This window comes from Oncorhynchus clarkii, chromosome 2 (genome assembly GCF_045791955.1).
Source record: "Oncorhynchus clarkii lewisi isolate Uvic-CL-2024 chromosome 2, UVic_Ocla_1.0, whole genome shotgun sequence".
NCBI lineage: Eukaryota > Metazoa > Chordata > Actinopteri > Salmoniformes > Salmonidae > Oncorhynchus > Oncorhynchus clarkii.
In genome coordinates, this window is record NC_092148.1 from 16,884,633 (window position 1) to 16,905,030 (window position 20,398).

Genomic DNA, 20,398 nt, shown 5'->3' on the forward strand with positions numbered 1-20,398 from the left:
AGGAGAGAGAGCTAGAGGGAAAAAGAGAGGACAGGAGAGAGAGTGGGTGAGAGAGGTAGAGAGAGTGAGTGAGAGAGCGAGGTAGAGAGAGAGAACAGAGAGTGGGCGGGGAGGATGAATATTTCAAGAGCAAACATATTGTATGTGTAGAAAAAAACCTGGAGAAGAGCTGGTGTACGGTCAGGATCCACTCTGAGGCTGGGAGGGGAGGACGGAGGGAGGAATGGGGTTGGGGTGGGTTCTGGGGAGGAGTGAGTGCGTGACAAGAGTTCCAGAGCTCAATCCAACAAGCAAGAGCCCAAACCTTTCCAAGACCGTCAATAATTGATGCAGCTGCCGCAGCGTGCCATCTTTTTAAAGCAGTGAGTGTGAGTGCCTGGAAAGTGTGTGTGTGTGTTGGATTACCCTGCATGTGTCTGGGCTGTTTGTCTGTCAGCGTGTGTGGAGGTGTGCGTGTCATTGAGGTGCATTGTGTACCCACGATCCCTTTAGTATTCATGTGAGCATAGGAAGGAGGAAATGAGTAGCTAGCTCACCCGCTTCACACCACACCACCTCACCCCCTGCCACCAGCTGCTGGGTTTGCCCTAGCTACCGCTGTGCCATGCTGCATCCCTCTGCTGCTAGAGATGGCAGAGAGCAGGGCACTGACACTGATAGAGACATCTCCCTCTATGCCAATCAACTCCACCCATCCAACAGTGTGTGGAATGTTAATGCACTGCTGATCAGCCTCACCAGACCCTCTGAAATCCACCCCACCAGCCCTGTCAGCCAGGCCAGCCTCCTTCCCAACACTCCCTGTCAGCCAGGCCATCCTCCGCCCCACCACTCCCTGTCAGCCAGGCCTTCCTCCGCCCCACGACTCCCTGTCAGCCAGGCGATCCTCCTCCCCACCAATCCCTGTCAGCCAGGCCATCCTCCTCCCCACCAATCCCTGTCAGCCAGGCCATCCTCCTCCCCACCAATCCCTGTCAGCCAGGCCATCCTCCTTCCCACCACTCCCTGTCAGCCAGGCCATCCTCCTTCCCACCACTCCCTGTCAGCCAGGTCATCCTCCTCCCCACCACTCCCTGTCAGCCAGACCATCCTCCTTCCAAACACTCCCTGTCAGCCAGACCATCCTCCTCCCCACCACTCCCTGTCAGCCAGACCATCCTCCTCCCCACCACGCCCTGTCAGCCAGACCATCCTCCTCCCCACCACTCCCTGTCAGCCAGACCATCCTCCTCCCCACCACTCCCTGTCAGCCAGACCATCCTCCTCCCCACCACTCCCTGTCAGCCAGACCATCCTCCTCCCCACCACTCCCTGTCAGCCAGACCATCCTCCTCCCCACCACTCCCTGTCAGCCAGGCCATCCTCCTCCCCACACCCTGTCAGCCAGGCCATCCTCCTCCCCACACCCTGTCAGCCAGGCCATCCTCTCCCCCACACCTTGTCAACAAGACCAGCCTCCTCCCCAACACTCCCTGTCAGCCACGCCATCCTCCTCCCCACCAATCCCTGTCAGCCAGGCCATCCTCCTCCCCAACACTCCCTGTCAGCCAAGCCATCCTCCGCCCCATCACTCCCTGTCAGCCAGACCATCCTCCTCCCCACCACTCCCTGTCAGCCAGACCATCCTCCTCCCCACCACTCCCTGTCAGCCAGGCCATCCTCCTCCCCACACCCTGTCAGCCAGGCCATCCTCTCCCCCACACCTTGTCAACAAGACCAGCCTCCTCCCCAACACTCCCTGTCAGCCAAGCCATCCTCCGCCCCACCACTCCCTGTCAGCCAAGCCATCCTCCGCCCCACCACTCCCTGTCAGCCAGGCCATCCTCCTCCTCCCCACCACTCCCTGTCAGCCAGGCCAGCCTCCTCCCCACGACTCCCTGTCAGCCAGGCCAGCCTCCTCCCCACGACTCCCTGTCAGCCAGGCCAGCCTCCTCCCCACGACTCCCTGTCAGCCAGGCCAGCCTCCTCCCCACGACTCCCTGTCAGCCAGGCCAGCCTCCTCCCCACGACTCCCTGTCAGCCAGGCCAGCCTCCTCCCCACGACTCCCTGTCAGCCAGGCCAGCCTCCTCCCCACGACTCCCTGTCAGCCAGGCCAGCCTCCTCCCCACGACTCCCTGTCAGTCAGGCCAACCTCCTCCCCACGACTCCCTGTCAGCCAGACCATCCTCCTCCCCACCACTCCCTGTCAGCCAGGCCATCCTCCTCCCCACACCCTGTCAGCCAGGCCATCCTCCTCCCCACACCCTGTCAGCCAGGCCATCCTCTCCCCCACACCTTGTCAACAAGACCAGCCTCCTCCCCAACACTCCCTGTCAGCCAAGCCATCCTCCTCCCCACCAATCCCTGTCAGCCAGGCCATCCTCCTCCCCAACACTCCCTGTCAGCCAAGCCATCCTCCGCCCCATCACTCCCTGTCAGCCAGACCAACCTCCTCCCCACCACTCCCTGTCAGCCAGACCATCCTCCTCCCCACCACTCCCTGTCAGCCAGGCCATCCTCCTCCCCACACCCTGTCAGCCAGGCCATCCTCTCCCCCACACCTTGTCAACAAGACCAGCCTCCTCCCCAACACTCCCTGTCAGCCAAGCCATCCTCCGCCCCATCACTCCCTGTCAGCCAAGCCATCCTCCGCCCCACCACTCCCTGTCAGCCAGGCCATCCTCCTCCTCCCCACCACTCCCTGTCAGCCAGGCCAGCCTCCTCCCCACGACTCCCTGTCAGCCAGGCCAGCCTCCTCCCCACGACTCCCTGTCAGCCAGGCCAGCCTCCTCCCCACGACTCCCTGTCAGCCAGGCCAGCCTCCTCCCCACGACTCCCTGTCAGCCAGGCCAGCCTCCTCCCCACGACTCCCTGTCAGCCAGGCCAGCCTCCTCCCCACGACTCCCTGTCAGCCAGGCCAGCCTCCTCCCCACGACTCCCTGTCAGCCAGGCCAGCCTCCTCCCCACGACTCCCTGTCAGTCAGGCCAACCTCCTCCCCACGACTCCCTGTCAGCCAGGCCAGCCTCCTCCCCACGACTCCCTGTCAGCCAGGCCAGCCTCCTCCCCACGACTCCCTGTCAGCCAGGCCAGCCTCCTCCCCACGACTCCCTGTCAGCCAGGCCAGCCTCCTCCCCACCCCTCCTTGTCAGCCAGGCCATCCTCCTCCCCACTCCCTGTCAGCCAGGCCAGCCTCCTCCCCACCCCTCCTTGTCAGTCAGGCCAGCCTCCTCCCCACCCCTCCTTGTCAATCAGGCCAGCCTCCTCCCCACCCCTCCTTGTCAGTCAGGCCAGCCTCCTCCCCACCCCTCCTTGTCAGTCAGGCCAGCCTCCTCCCCACCACTCCCTGTCAGCCAGGCCAGCCTCCTCCCCACCACTCCCTGTCAGCCAGGCCAGCCTCCTCCCCACTCCCTGTCAGCCAGGCCAGCTTCCTCCCCACTCCCTGTCAGCCAGGCCAGCCTCCAAAAACGTATCCATGCGTCCCAGTGCCATTATGGAAATGTCCTGTTGCAGTCCAGCCCCTCCTCGCCCTCCTCTTCACTGGCTCTCTGAGTGTGTGTGCGAGCACATGTGTGTGAATGGGTAATGACTAGGCTCAGTGCTATGGCCTGCAGGCAGTGTCCTTCCTCCACTTTCCCTGGGCCACCTATGAATACATATACAGTACATGACAGATATTAATCTCTGCCTTTCAAGACACCAGGGCCAGAGAGCCTGTGGGTTTAGAGTTTCTCTTAGCACCAACTATGTGCCTTCTACTCCCCTCCTACCCACCAAGCGTATATCGCCACTCTCTCTCAGTAAACTGTCTCCTCTCCCTCTCTGTCTACTCTCTTTAGCCTCCCCCACTCTCCCTGACTAATGGAGGTCTCTCTCGCTCTCAACACGGAGGACAAATGTTATCACTCCACAGCAGATGTCTCACGGGCAGCTCTACTGAAACCTCCTGGTGGCTTCAGCAGGGACCAGCCAGACCTACAGCTCTCTTTCGCTTCAACATTTTATAGCAGAAATTTTGCCAATTAGGCTTACCAGGCCTAGCATTTGGGATGGGAGACCTTGGGTTGGAGTGATATCTCCAGCCTGCCAGAAGTTCTGACATGCAGGCAGGCACAGGATCCAGATATGATCAGAGTAGCTATGGATGTACTGTATGCCTCACACTCCCTCTCTCTCCACACGTTCCCCTAACTCCTAAACATACACACACAGTTTTAGGGAATCTTAGTTCCCATTCGCGCTGCACCCTCCCAATCTCCCTAGCTGTTGGATTTGCATGAGTCTCCCGATGGCCATTCGTACTTCGTGATACCATGCACTTCCTTGAATGTCTGTCACGGCACGAATAACCCAGGCCGCTTGTTTAATGGCACATGTAACCTTTTCATTTAGCTGTCACCACTGGTAATGGCTTGATTGCTGAGGCACATTTCCAGCAATTATTTTATCTCACGCCTTTCCTTTCATTGTGCCCAGGTTAAATTTCACAATGACTGTGCAAGATTTTGGATCAGGTCCTTGTTATGTGCTTTTCCCTTCAAAACGCTTGGAAAGAGCACAATAAAGAGAGGAGAAGAAAGATGGGATCCAATAAAATGGTACATGTCCTCTGGCACAGGCACAGGCACACGACAGAGCAAAGCACAAGGGAAGCCATTAAGGAAACCTGATTATCTCCTGGCTCGGAAATTAATTAAAGGAGAAAGAAATACAGACAGAGATAGAGAGAGCTGCTAGTATCCTGTAACCGTTTCTACATATCCATAGCACTCCAGTCACGGGCAGGGGGAGTGGAGGGGTGAGCGTCTGTGCTCCAACACAAGGCCTGAAAATGCTAAGGGGGGGAACATGCGTAGCAATTTAGTAACTCCCTGTATCCGTTTAATCTTCTTCCTCCTCTTCTAAACATACCCCACTATCATTCTCCCCCTTCGTCCCTCATAAATTGGAGTGTATATGAGACCCGGAAAGCTGCGTTTCATGGCTCTACCAATGGCCGGCAGCTTCTCCGGCCTCCCTGGGTTCCAGTGGCCTTCTCTGCAGTCATTTATTTCCCCCAAAGCGTGCAGTTTACTGTACTCCTTTGTTATTTTTTTTTACTTTTACCCCTTTTTCTCCCCAATTTGGTGGTATCCAATTGGTAGTTACAGTCTTGTCTCATTGCTGCAACTCCCGTATGGAATCGGGAGTGGCGAAGGCCGAGAGCCACGCGTCCTCCGAAACACGACCAAATCAAGCCGCACGACTTCTTGATACAATGCCCGCTTAACCCGGAAGCCAGCCACATCAATGTGTCGGAGGAAACACTGTACACCTGGCGACTGTGTCGCTAGAGCGCGATGGGACAAGATCATCCCTGCTGGCCAAACCCTCCTGTAACCCGGACGCCGCTGGGACAATTGTGGGTCTCCTGGTTATGGACGGCTGCGACAGGGCCTGGACTCAAACCAGGATCTCTAGTGGCACAGCTAGCAACTGCGATTCAGTGCCTTAGACCACTGCACCACTCGGGAGGCTTGTACTGTACTCAAATATATGCACGGGCAGATAACAAAACCTGCTCATTTCTCATCATTAATACAGTGGGGCAAAAAAGTATTTAGTCAGCCACCAATTGTGCAAGTTCTCCCACTTAAAAAGATGAGAGGCCTGTAATTTTCATCATAGGTACACTTCAACTATGACAGACAAAATTAGAAAAAAAAATCCAGAAACTCACATTGTAGGATTTTTTATGATTTTATTTGCAAATTATGGTGGAAAATAAGTATTTGGTCAATAACAAAAGTTTATCTCAATACTTTGTTATATACCCTTTGTTGGCAATGACAGAGGTCAAACGTTTTCTGTAAGTCTTCACAAGGTTTACACACACTGTTGCTGGTATTTTGGCCCATTCCTCCATGCAGATCTCCTCTAGAGCAGAGATTTTTGGGGGGCTGTTGCTGAGCAACACGGACTTTCAACTCCCTCCAAAGATTTTCTATGGGTTTGAGATCTGGAGACTGGCCAAGCCACTCCAGGACCTTGAAATGCTTCTTACGAAGCCATTCCTTTGTTGCCCGGGCGGTGTGTTTGGGATCATTGTCATGCTGAAAGACCCAGCCACGTTTCATATTCAATGCCCTTGCTGATGGAAGGAGGTTTTCACTCAAAATCTCACGATACATGGCCCCATTCATTCTTTCCTTTACACGGATCAGTCGTCCTGGTCCCTTTGCAGAAAAACAGCCCCAAAGCATGATTTATCCACCCCCATGCTTCACAGTAGGTATGGTGTTCTTTGGATGCAACTCAGCATTCTTTGTCCTCCAAACACGACGAGTTGAGTTTTTACCAAAAAGTTATATTTTGGTTTCATCTGACCATTATGACATTCTCCCAATCTTCTTCTGGATCATCCAAATGCTCTCTAGCAAACAACAGACGGGCCTGGACATGTACTGGCTTAAGCAGTGGGACACGTCTGGCACTGCAGGATTTGAGTCCCTGGCAGTGTAGTGTGTTACTGATGGTAGGCTTTGTTACGTTCATCTTCATCATCATTACCATCTTTCTATTTTCAGGCAGGTGGAAGTAGCATTAGGCTGAAGTAGCATGAGGCTGAAGTGCTGTTATAAACAGAATCTGTCAATGTTTAAGATCATCAACATAATATTTTTATAGCAGTTATTTTCTGTCAGAGTCATGACACACGCTGTGTTATTGTAGGGAAGGTGACCTCTGCTTGCCTGACTACCAAAACTCTTTGCTCCGGCCAAACGCTACGCCACACCCACTAGTTTCTTCTCTGCAATGAGTCTGATCTGAGTACCTCCCCTACAATTTCTAGAAAGCAAACATGTTCTAGAACGTCTGATTGGTCATTCTAGACAGTCTGATTGGTCTCAGAAACTGATGGGTAGGGCCCAAGGGGATATATATATATATATATATATATATATATAGAAATGCATTTTTTAATGTCTACAGACACCTTGATGGAGACACCCTAATGCATACTTTTAAATTAGATTGTGAGCTAAACATAAAACATTTCAAATAAAAATGTATTAAAACAAATCCTTAAAGTACTTATTTTAAATTATGTTTCTGTCCCCACTACAACAACAAAAATACATGTAATTTTGTCCTTGAAAATTGTATTGAAATACTGTAGAATTCCATTGATTCTTATGGAGGACTGCTCCTACTGGGGAGTGCCAATATGTCAGATAGGTGACTTCAAAGCCTCTCAATGGCCAATACATAGCAACAGCAATCCAGGGTTGGGCCAGAGACAAAACACAGGTGGGTAAAGCAACATTTTGAAAATGCATCATTGTCTTTGATACTCTGATTGGTTAGAGATGATCCAATCACTGATGGCTTTGTTTTGTACAACACCCCTCATTTTGATGTCACCACAAACTAATTGAGATTGCAGTCTCAGACTGAAGTATTTAGCGAATGAAGAATTCAGTTTGAGTCATCAGGCAAGACCTATGCCAAGTTGTCAATCAACGAAACAATCTCAGCACTGCAAGTGGCACATGTCATTGCATCCAAGGTGGCTGAGGTTAAGGCACCTAGGACAGTATAGATAAACTGTCAAAGTATCATGCTAGGAGTGTCACTCTACTGTGTCAGCTTCATGGACACTGAAGTGAAGTAAACAGTAAGAAAATGTATTCTACAATGCACTGGTCCCTGCTTTTAACACAATACACAGTAAGAACATCATACACAGTATGGGAATAGCAATCAAAATGGAGAACAAGGACAGAGAGCAGAAGTACACATTGCATAATGGTTGTGTTTCAGATAGGTAAATGTTGACTTTGCCCTTGTGCATTGAAACTCTAATGCCTTCGTTCTCTTACATTTTGTTCTCTGTAAACAAACACCATTTGTACTGCACCCTAAAGCCATTACATGATACAGACAACAGTTTGCCTCCATCTCATATACAAAGGCATTATTAGACTATAAAAAAACAGAGTAGTGCCATCTACCAACAATGCATTAAGTGGAAAAGATCAGGCCGTAGCAACGCAGAATTGCCAATTTCAACGTTTACCACAGAAATGGTGGCAAGAACCATCTTTAACACAGCTAATACCAGGGTGTTAAGCCAACAAGCCAGCCCTCTTCAAAGTGTAATCTGGACTGTAAACCTTCACATATCTGTAGGTCTCCTTTTGTAAACCTAAGCATGGTTCCTCAGCATACAGCAGTAATCCCAGTAATGCTCTTACAGCAGTGGAATAATTCCACAATGAAAGGAACAGGTTTATGGCTAATAAAACGCACTGTGAGCAACCAGCGCCGATGGTTAATAAATACACATGCTAATCCTCTTAACATCTTCAGAATGAATCCTTACACACCACACTATGATGATTACATGCTTTCTACTGACTGGAGATTGGGATTTCTAATACCTTCCAAGGGCATAATGTACAGTTGGTAGACAGTATATGGATAGATACAATAAATAGATAGAAAGATCGATGTGTAGATAGATAGAGTGACAGATTATGCATGTGAGCTAGTTCTTACAGAGGAACATAGAGCTTCTCCTCTAGTCTACCTACACCCTTACAATGCAACAGTAACAAAGAGAGGGAAAAACTCACTTCTATTCCCAGGTGGAAAGTGAGCTTGACCCGCACTGTAACACCAGCTGAGGCTCCATGAGTCACTGCTCACGCCCCACTCTCCCCTGCTTTCCACCCAGCACGCCCTTCTGCCATTTTATACCTCCCCTCCACTCCAGATCCCCCACAGGGAGCCTGGCCTCCCTCATTAGCTGTGGGGCTGAAGGCCTCTGGGGGCTGGGTGAAGGCGGCGTCTGGGTCTAGTGGTCCCTGGAAGTCACCTCTGACGCATTGGCACAGCTCGGTGGTGGGTGGCACAGGCTGAAAGGGCCCCTGATGGCACATATCAGTCTGGAGTTTAGACCTTCACAGGTGTTCTATATAGAATAGCCAGATGTGAGAAAATTCTGCACATGTGCTATGGTTTCCCAATTAGCCTAGGGAGTGATTTGATCCTCTGTGGACAAGGTTAAATGTTATGTCTAAGTGTTAGCACTTTGAGATACACGAGCCGTTATATAAAAAGGTAAAAAGGTAGAATAAAAAATAAAATTACCCCATTCAAGTAACACAGCAAGGTACTAACAATTCAAACGTCATGATTTTGAGTTGGGGAAACTAAAATAATTGGGTCTATTCTAGTGATCCATGGGGGAAATGGAAGAGTCATAGTCTGGAGAGTGCAGTGCTATGCAGTGGTAGAGCTCATTAAAGTCTGCTGTCAGTGATAGCTGTATGGTGGGAGGGCAGAGTGACTGATGGCTGCCTGGTCATTACATTGATCTGGCCCCAGAACAGTCTGTCTGTCAGAGACTCTTATCTACAACACATGAAGCATGGTGAGATAGAGCCTGCTGAGCTGACCTGAGAACAGCCATTTGCATTTTTTTTCTTCATTCAGTGCAGTGACAAGATGGAGATTAGTAGTGGCTCAGGCCTCAGCCTTAGTTCATTCTACATCCTGCTATACAACATGTAGTCGGATCAAACTTAGATCAAAGATGACCCCATATTAAAGCAGGAGGCTAAGGTGTAGGCTTACAGAAAGATCATTTGCACTCATTAAAAAAAGAAACAAGGGTGTAAGATGAAAAGCACCACGTTTCACAATCAATACAGAATTTCTCTCTCTTTCCCCTGGATTCACAGTGGCGCAATAAAGGTTCAAGCACAGGCCTCCACTGCAGATAAATCTTATGCATCCGATGCAAGTCCCAGATTCAAGACATAGCCTGGAGAAGACTGTACATTTTCATTAAAATAGCAGGTGTGATGCTACTCTCTCTCTGTAGGCAGCCGGGAAAGGCCTACTGCGTTCTCTCATTCAGCATTCCTAGCATGGGCATCATGACAAAGCAAGCAGGCAGCCAGTGGGGCTCCTCTACAGCCCCCCTACCTTCTTAACTGATGGTATAAGGCCACCATTGCATTCATGGCTCTGTGATGTTCAAACAGCACTTGATTGTGCATTATTTCGATAGACTTGCAGGCCTATAATAGCATATACCAGTCTATGGCCTACTGATATGTTACTAACAAATTAGATGTTGCGTTGCATTCTTCTTTTCTTTTTCCAATTAGACCAGAATAAAAATAAACAAAAAACAATGACCCCACCCCAGGCTATGAAGACGTTCAGTACATTTATCTCTTTGTTTATCAAGCGTAGATCCCAGATGGTCTCTCTCTCCTGCTCACTAAAACCCATGGGGAGAGGCTGACATACAATAGCCTAATACAAAATAAATGTATTGGCTTGAATACTTGGTTGGCATGACCAAATGTCTACAGATATCTTCTGTATTTCAATAATACAAATTTGCTAATTGGACAATAGCATTTATTCTGCGTAGGTAGGTTACTGAGCGTTCCTTCTTGTTGACGTGTCATTTATCATCTGACAGTCTGTGTGCGCATTCATTTGCTAATTAAATCTGTCCAAGATAACGGTGCGCGTCAGCAAAAAGGATACGAATTGATATTCATGACATGAGTGATATAGATATGAACATTTACAACACCACTTCGAGCAAAACGCATGTTTATACAACAAATATAAAGCAAAAATGTGTTTATCATAGAAATTAAAGATACTACTATTGGGGCTTACCTCGACATTTCCCCACATGCAATGGGACAATACGGCCATCAAAATGGGTAACACTGTATGTCCCATTTTCACTCCTTCTTCTTCCGTTTCTCAATTGGAACGTTTTTTCTTTATAATCTGAATTGATTCCCAAATACAGTTAAATCAGATACTATGATGAGCTCTGTTCTGTTCGGTGCCTGCCTCCGATATCTCCTGCGTCTGCGTCCGTGCGCACTTGCTCTCTCCAATCGCAGTCCAGACTATTATGTGGCTGCAGTCTGGCTCTCAACGCCCATCTACGAGCTCGTATTGTACCATGGACTTTCCTCAAAGCGCCAACATTTTTAGATTAACTGCGGTTTGATTTGGTAGAGGGAGACACCCAATGGATATGAATGGGAAGTGCAGGCAGTGGATAGAAAATGGTCGATCTATGAAACTGCCTGAGCGTTTCATAATATGCGTCACGAATTCAGTTACAGCAGTTGTGAAAGAGGCTGCGTTCATGTGCTAGTCGGAACTAGGCAACTTTGAAATGTCCGAGTTGGGATTGGGAGATTTGACTTCGGAAGAGTTACATGGTGTGTTAAGTGGGGGTGTCCCACCCTTTCAGGCTGTTGGCCTGAAGTAGGACTAAATAGATTTGAATAGTGGAGTATGGTATTTATTTTATTTTTAGGTAGGGTATTGTTTTTATTTTATTATTTTTTAGCAACGTATAAGGGAGTTATACTCCAGTCTAGTAGGTCACGGTAATGCAATATTTATTGGATGGCAACCGCGGTTAAACCTCATCAAAGAAGAAAAAGCAGAACGCACCCTAAAAACACAATAACCTTCCAATTCACAATGATGTAATTGATCACAGGCCGATTTTAAAAAATGCACGAGACGTTGGTGGTTTTTTCCGTAGTGCGTGTTTGATTGAATTGCTGTGTGTTTTACGTTGTAAGTATGGTCGGGTCCAAAAAATATTTCCTGGCCCAAGCATTCAGCAATGGACCCAGTCATTCATCATACGAAAGATAAAAACATTCCAATCCAAATACTGTATTTGGTCAATAGGTGGCACACAAGGTAAGCTAATGGCCTCGTTCTCTGCTCGAGGGCTATCAGTGTCTTCAATACTGTATTGGCGATTTTTCTACTGCTACACAATATTTTTCTCAGCGTTATGAAGATGTGATATAGACCTATTTGTTATAAAACGTTGCTATCGAGAAGATATATATGTTTTTAGCCTACGTACATATAGAGCTGATATAACAGAACCGCACCTGTTTACACAAACTACTTCTAATTTAAATGTTCTGTAATATCGCAACTTCCTGATCTCACCTGGCGTTCTGGCAATTTTACAAGGCTGCACCAGGTGTGGGCGTGGCTAAATGTCGTGGGTGTGGATGGAAAGGGTCAGTTTCAAGGTGTACAATTGTTGACTGAAACAAACACCTCAGCCACGACAACCATAACGTTTTCACACCTTTTAACCACAGGATTTGAGTCATTGAAGGAATTTACCAAAGGGACCGTTGCTACTTTTGATCAACATTTGAATTAATCTCCCTCACGCGTTGATTTGAAACTTCTTGGACCCCAGGGAGGGAGGACTATAGTCCCGTGCATTTAAAGTGTCTAAATCGTTTTGTTTGATAGAACTTTCTACCAACTGGATTTAACGCTGAAGTAATTGAAGAACATGAATTCCGCAAGATTTGAATACGAGGTAAGTTTTTTTTGTTTTTGTGGAAATGTTGTGTAAACCAAACAAATTAGAAATGTCGGAACAACGATGTAACCAAGTCGCGCATGCGCCATTGCTGTCACTTTTGCATTTTCACAGTTGTATTGTTGTTAGAAACTTCATTTGACATTCTATTTCACAGACAAATGCATAACGTTTAATTCCAGTCACCATCATGTTTCTGTAAGGTCCACCTGTCAAACTCCGCCATATAGGCAAACCTACTCCAATGGACTTTTAGTGACAACATTTTTTAGTGACAACAAGTAAACACTTCAAGGAAGTACGTTGCTTTCTCACTGGCCTTCAGGTTATCCCAGTTAATTTTAAACTTGTATAGTTAACTTTTATGAAGGGTAATTATTCATGATCATATAATTTGAAGATGGATGGGCATAATTGCATTTTAAATAAAGGTTAAATCATTTTAAAATAAAAATTAGATTTGTTTTGAATGCGATGTCTTTTGAATGACTTAAGCAAAAATTGTGTTGGAGGAAGAAACACAGGATAGGATATGTTGTTTTAAAATATCCTTTATTTAAACAGGGAAGTCACATTGAGAATTACATCTGTTTTCCCAGATGAGCCCTAGATAGCATGAATGAAACACCTGTAGACTAGTTAGCAGCGACCCTCCCCATCTTGACTGTCTGGATATTTCTCCAACCTTATGTTAATTGAAAGACCGTAAACACTTTGATAAGAGAGACACATGACAAGTGTAAAGGTATCAATTCATGGTATAAGTCACATCACTCTAATATGTCAGCTCTGTGTACTCGATCTCTCCCTCACTGGTCAGGGCGGCCATATTGATTTCATATACCTGCAGTGTTCAGTGATCACAAACTAATTTCATGTCCCTGCTGTACTAAGGGCAGGCACCGGCCCCCTGGTAACAGTACATAGTATTGAGTCCCCACTCCCAGCCCAGACAGTGCTGCCCTGCCCCAACTTCCAGGTATTCTGATACCCTGTGGATCCCAGACTTGTCCTGACTTGATCCCCCTCCAGCCTCGCTGCTGCTCACCCACAGAGGAAGACTACTGAGAAGAAAGTTAGTCGCTGCACAGAGGAGTTTAGAGAGGGGGGGAAGGTAGGTTCCTCTATGGTATATCTCTTTCACACACTATACATTTTGATATTATTCTAAATGTTGGCTTTGATGTTTATACACGTACATAGTCATGTTGATTAAAAAGTGAGGGTTGAGAAATGCTACATAGTTTTGAGCTCAGTCAAAAATGAAACGCAAACAGGAGGTTGGAGTCCTGAAAGAACATGCACTTTTTAGGGACCAGAAATGGATATCATATTTGTAAGGAACAACAATTCTGAATTCTTGCTGGTATACTGAATAATATGGTCTGTTTTCCCTGAGTGTCCTGATGAGATGGGTGCTTGTGCAGTTCATTCATGCTCAGGAATGTAGTCATATGGTTTGTACAGTATGCATTGTCATAGTTCTTGGACTGTCTCTAGGTTTCCTGTAACAAATACAGAAATTATAGTAAACACTCTGTCACCAGAGGTCTTTAGTTAAATATTAGCTACACATGAAGAGCTGGATTAAGTATTGTCTGTAGAATCGGGTCATGGAGATGTCCACACAGATATCCTGGTTGTCATTGATATGTTTCCAGGTTACACAGTAAGTTAGTAAATGCAGTAGCTTTTCTTTTTTTTTTTTTTTGAATTTTACCCCTTTTTCTCCCCAATTTCGTAGTATCCAATTGTTTAGTAGCTACTATCTTGTCTCATCGCTACAACTCCCGTACGGGCTCGGGAGAGACAAAGGTTGAAAGTCATGCGTCCTCCGATACACAACCAACCAAGCCGCTGCTTCTTTAACACAGCGCACATCCAACCCGGAAGCCAGCCGCACCAATGTGTCGGAGGAAACACCGTGCACCTGGCCACCTTGGCTAGCGTACACTGCGCCCAGCCCGCCACAGGAGTCGCTGGTGCGAGATGAGACAAGGACACCCCTACCGACCAAGCCCTCCCTAACCCGGGCGACGCTAGGCCAATTGTGCGTCGCCCCACGGACCTCCCGGTCGCGGCCGGTTACGACAGAGCCTGGGCGCGAACCCAGGACTCTGATGGCACAGCTGGCGCTGCAGTACAGCGCCCTTAACCACTGCGCCACCCGGGAGGCCCCGCAGTAGCTTTGCATTAGTTGTGTCTAAAGGAAAATATTCCTTTGCTTCCACAAGTGTCGTTAAGAGCAGTTCCCTGATGAACACGTACACTACCTGACCAAAAGTATGTGGACACCTGCTTGTCGAACATCTCATTCCAAAATCATGGGCATTAATATGGAGGCTTTCCACTAGATGTTGGAACATTGCTGCGTGGACTTGCTTCCATTCCATTCATTAGTGAGATTGGGAGCGGATGTTGGGCGATTAGGCCTGGCTCACAGTCGGCGTTCCAATTCATCCCAAAAGTGAGGTTGAGGTCAGGGCTCTGTGCAGGCCAGTCAAGTTCTTCCACACCAATCTCGACAAACCATTTCTGTATGGACCTTGCTTTGTGCACGGTGGCATTGTCATGCTGAAACAGGAAAGGGCCTTCTCCAAACTGTTGCCGCAAAGTTGGAAGCACAGAATCATCTAGAATGTCATTGTGTGCTGTAGTGTTACGATTTCCCTTCACTGGAACCAAGGGGCCTAGCCTGAACCATGAAAAACAGCCCCAGACCATTATTCCTCCTCCACCAAACTTTACAGTTGGCACTATAAATTGGGGCAGGTAGCGTTCTCCTGGCATCCACCAAACCCAGATTAATTTGTCAGACTGCCAGATGGTGAAGTGTGATATATCATTCCAGAGAACGTGTTTCCACTGCGCCGAACTCCAATGGCGGTGAGCGGCTACACCACTCCAGCCGACTGCTCAGCCATGGCAACCCTTTTCATAAAGCTTCCGACGAACAGTTATTGTGCTTATGTTGCTTCAAGAGGCAGTTTGGAACTCGGTAGTGAGTTTTGCAACCGAGGACAGACAATTTTTACAGGCTACGAGCTTCCCCTTCTGTGAACTTGTGGCATACCACTTCGCAGCTGAGCCAGTTCTGCTGCTAGACATTTCCACTTCACAATAACAGGACTTACAGTTGAACGAGGCAGCTCTAGCAGGGCAGAAATTTGACCAACTGGCTTGTTAGAAAGGTGGCATCCTATGACGGTGCCATGTTGAAAGTCACTGAGCTCTTCAGTAAGGGCATTCTACGGCCAATGTTTGTCTATGGAGATTGCATGACATTGTGCTAAATTTTATACAGCTGTCAGCAGTGTGGCTGAAATATCAAAATCCACAAATGTTTAAAGCGGTGTTCACCTAATTTTTTAAATAAATAGTGTATATCATTTTATGTATGGGGCAAAAAAGTATTTAGTCAGCCACCAATTGTGCAAGTTCTCCCACTTAAAAAGATGAGAGGCCTGTAATTTTCATCATAGGTACACTTCAACTATGACAGACAAAATGTGAGAAAAAAAATCCAGAAAATCACATTGTAGGATTTTTTTATGAATGTATTTGCAAATTATGGTGGAAAATAAGTATTTGGTCAATAACAAAAGTTTATCTCAATACTTTGTTATATACCCTTTGTTGGCAATGACAGAGGTGAAGACTTACAGAAAGCGTTTGACAAGGTTTTCACACACTGTTGCTGGTATTTTGGCCCATTCCTCCATGCAGATCTCCTCTAGAGCAGTGATGATTTGGAGCTGTTGCTGGGCAACACGGACTTTCAACTCCCTCCAAAGATTTTCTATGGGTTTGAGATCTGGAGACTGGCTAAGCCACTCCAGGACCTTGAAATACTTCTTACGAAGCTACTCCTTCGTTGCCCGGGCGGTGTGTTTGGGATCATTGTCTTGCTGAAAGACCCATCCACGTTTCATCTTCAATGCCCTTGCTGATTGAAGGAGGTTTTCACTCAAAATCTCATGATACATGGCCCCATTCATTCTTTCCTTTACACGGATCAGTCGTCCTGGTCCCTTTGCAGAAAAACAGCCCCAAAGCATGATGTTTCCACCCCCATGCTTCACAGTAGGTATGGTGTTCTTCAGCATTCTTTGTCCTCCAAACACGGCGAGTTGAGTTTTTACCAAAAAGTTATATTTTGGTTTCATCTGACCATATGACATTCTCCCAATCTTCTTCTGGATCATCCAAATGCTCTCTAGCAAACAACAGACGGGCCTGGACATGTACTGGCTTAAGCAGTGGGACACGTCTGGCACTGCAGGGTTTGAGTCCCTGGCGGCGTAGTGTGTTACTGATGGTAGGCTTTGTTACTTTGGTCCCAGCTCTCTGCAGGTCATTCACTAAGTCCCCCTGTGTGGTTCTGGGATTTTTGCTCACCGTTCTTGTGATCATTTTGACCCCACGGGGTGAGATCTTGCGTGGAGCCCCAGAACGAGGGAGATTATCAGTGGTCTTGTATGTCTTCCATTTCCTAATAATTGCTCCCACAGTTGATTTCTTCAAACCAAGCTGCTTACCTATTGCAGATTGTCTTCCCAGCCTGGTGCAGGTCTACAATTTTGTTTCTGGTGTCCTTTGACAGCTCTTTGGTCTTGGCCATAGTGGAGTTTGGAGTGTGACTGAGGTTGTGGACAGGTGTCATTTATACCGATAACAAGTTCAAACAGGTGCCATTAATACAGGTAATGAGTGGAGGACAGAGGAGCCTCTTAAAGAAGAAGTTACCTGTGAGAGCCAGAAATCTTGCTCGTTTGTAGGTGACCAAATACTTATTTTCCACCATAATTTGCAAATAAATTCATTAAAAATCCTACAATGTGATTTTCTGGATTTTTTTTTCTCACATTTTGTCTGTCATAGTTGAAGTGTACCTATGATGAAAATTACAGGCCTCTCATCTTTTTAAGTGGGAGAACTTGCACAATTGGTGGCTGACTAAATACTTTTTTGCCCCACTATATATATGTTGGCAGCAGCCACTCTATGTTAGTGATGGCTGTTAAAGTCTGATGGCCTTGACATAGAAGCTGTTTTTCAGTCTCTTGGTCCCACCTTTGATTCACATGTACTGACTTTGCCTTCGGGATGGTACCGGGGATAAACAGGCAGTGGCTCGGGTGGTTGTTGTCCTTGATGGTCTTTTTGGCCTTCCTGTAACATTGGGTGCTGTAGGTGTCCTGGAGGGCAGGTAGTTTGTCCCGGTGATGCTTTGGCTAGACCACACTACCCTCTGGAGAGCCTTGCGGTTGTGGGCGGAGCAGTTGCCGTACCAGGCGGTGGTACAGCCCGACAGGATGCTCTCGATTGTGCATCTGTAAAAGTTTGAGTGTTTTAGGTGACAAGCGAAATTCCTTCCGCCTCCTGAGGTTGAAGAAGCGCTGTTATGCCTTCTTCACCACGCTGTCTGTGTGGGTGGACCCTTTCAGTTTGTCAGTGATGTATACGCCGAGGAACTTAACTTTCCACCTTCTCCACTGCTGTCCCGTTAATATGGTTGGGGGGTTCTCCCTCTGCTCTTTCCTGAAGACCACTACCATCGCCATAGTTTTTTTTTTTTACACAATGAGTGAGTTTATTTTCCTGACATCACACTCACTTTGTCATTACGGGGTATTGAATTCATTTTTTAATAAATGTACTCCGTTTTGAATTCAGGCTGTAACACAACACAATTTGGAATAAGTCAAGGGTTATGAATACTTTCTGAAGGCACTCTATGTTATCCACCTTAGTATCGGGGAATGATGTCATAGTCCTGATTTGTGCTTTGTCATTTCCTCAGTTACCAATTTAGGATTTCCTGTGTGAATCCTCTTGAGTATTTGTATTTATTATGCCAGCAGCTTATTTTCCTGGTGTCCATCCAAATTAAGGCAGTTTTATACAATTAAAAAACATGACATAAAATTTCACAACAGATACACATTGTGTCCCCTCAGGCCACTACTCTACTACCACATATCTACAACACAAGATCCGTATGTGTGTGTGTGTCTTCACAGTCCCCGTTGTTCCTTAAGGTGCATTTTGATAAAAAAATGTAAGTCTGATTTTTACAGCTTGCATAAGTTACTTGATTTGGAATAGAGTTCCGTGTAGTTATGGCTCTATGTAGTCCTGTGTGCCTTCCATAATCTGTTCAGGACTGTGAAGAGACCTTTGGCGGGTCTAGTGGTGAATAACAGTGAGTGAGTATTTATAATAGAGAAATCCCTTCACTCAGAGTTTGTAATGATGCTGTTTATTTTGGCTGTACTCATTGTACACCCAATAATTCTGGAAGAATATAACTTATGAGCTTAGTTCAACTGTCGTACCCATCAGAGCCCCAAATGTAAGCTTGTTTTAGTGCTATTGTTTGTAAACGTAAACAAACACCGTATAGTCTCAACATGGTTAAATCTAAAATGTTGATATAATGGATTTGAGAGTGGTTATTTTTCTCCTGCCTCATACCTCAGCTTTTTACAATAACAGTGGCAGGGTACCCACTTTGTTATTGTTTGAACTGCAGATTGCCCATTTTTAATTGCACTTGAAGAAAGGTTTTCTAAAAACATAACCACCACCAACTCTGTTCTGGCCAGTAATGCATATTGTTCACAGAAGATCTATTTGTACATGTGGAGATGCGTTACATCCATAAACAAGGTGGATCCCCAAATGTAAGGGCACAACAGCAATATTCTGATCTTAGGATCCCAAGATTGAGCTGAGGGTCAGGTGAGGTCAGTGTGACCGGTCCTTTTCCAGACAGGATCAGTGTCAGCATTGGGGTGTGATTATGGAAGAATGTGGCGGTTTCGGACAGATCAGAGTGAACGGTGTGGGTCAGAGTGGAAGTGAGCAGTACGGGGACACCCAGGTAGGAATTCAACAAGGGAGTCTCCGACAGTCTGCGGTCTTATCTCTTGACTTCCCTGTGGAATGGCCCGTTAACCCTGCCTACTGTAGTCTCTCACACATGACCAGTAGAGCAGGTTGGTTAGTAAATTAACCCAGTCACCTAGTAACATCTTCAGTTCAGTTCCACATGGTGTCCAGGGAGAGAGAATTCACACTAACTCATCACAATGTGGTGATGTTATTGTACTAGAACAAAATAACCTGACACTTGTCATGACCATTTTCCACCACTTATCTGTAATCTAATGTTATGGGTTATTATATGGTCAAAGTTCCATAACATGGACTATTAGGATGCTCATTATCATAAACAAGCATAGCTATATCATGACTTTATTAGAACACTACATTTTCAATTTAAGTTAATGTTACTAGCCTGAGAAGGTTAGTGTAGTCATTTTGATGTGAAATTTACATTTAAATATGCTTTCACAAATGCATTACACTTTCATAAATAGATCACTTCATTTGTGAATTTTAAGTCATTTCAGATCTCGCGCTCCTCACTTTCTCACAATGTATTTGTCATGTAGTTTTAGGCGGAGATATTTCAACCAACATGTTTCTAAAGTTCTGGTGGAGCTGACATTGGAAAGGTGCTACATAGATAATGATTGAGGGTTTAAATAACAGCCATTGAGAGTCCTGGTTAATGTTTAAACAGATGGAATGCCTGTCTAAAGCGCAGTTGCTCTGCTTAGTTATATTGTGTAGGCCGAATCAGACCACTCATTGATTTGGTTTAACTTTCATTCCCACTCTCGAAAGCCACATCTTGTTATGTGTACTATACAATATGATAAACACAGAGGATGCACATATGTATGTTTACATTACAAACGGTTGTGTGTGAAAAGGAGATTGTCATTGTTAGCTATTTCTCTGGACCACACCTCTCAGTACAGAACACCTCATTACCCATCAGTCTAACTGGTTTGACTAATATGCTGCTACCTTACTGTATGCCTAGCAGTTCAACTATACCTTATTGTTTAGTTAATGCCATTAGCTCTCCAGATGTCCCCTCGTGCTTGTAGTGGTACCGTGCCTTCAGAAAGTATTCACACCCTTTGAGTTTAAAAAAAATAAAAAT

General features: G+C 46.5%; 2 protein-coding genes across 4 annotated transcripts in view; one reads left to right on the forward strand and one right to left on the reverse strand.

The window, feature by feature from the left end:
- LOC139422960 (amyloid beta precursor like protein 1-like) overlaps window positions 1-10,949 on the reverse strand; it is a 64,195-nt gene extending 53,246 nt beyond the window's left edge. The window contains exon 1 of one of the 2 annotated variants that reach the window (XM_071174492.1): window positions 10,668-10,918. In XM_071174492.1, coding sequence (XP_071030593.1) covers window positions 10,668-10,733 — 66 coding nt within the window. In that variant the 5' untranslated portion in view covers window positions 10,734-10,918. Of the gene's footprint in view, window positions 1-10,667 lie in introns of both variants that reach the window. The other variant, XM_071174483.1, reaches the window with a different exon arrangement.
- Window positions 10,950-11,892: 943 nt separating this feature from the next.
- Window positions 11,893-20,398, forward strand: part of LOC139422952 (suppressor of tumorigenicity 14 protein homolog) — a 35,426-nt gene continuing 26,920 nt past the window's right edge. Inside the window, exon 1 of one of the 2 annotated variants that reach the window (XM_071174470.1) lies at window positions 11,893-12,375. In XM_071174470.1, the coding sequence (XP_071030571.1) occupies window positions 12,349-12,375 (27 nt within the window). In that variant the 5' untranslated portion in view covers window positions 11,893-12,348. The remainder of the gene's footprint in view (window positions 12,376-20,398) is intronic. The other variant, XM_071174462.1, reaches the window with a different exon arrangement.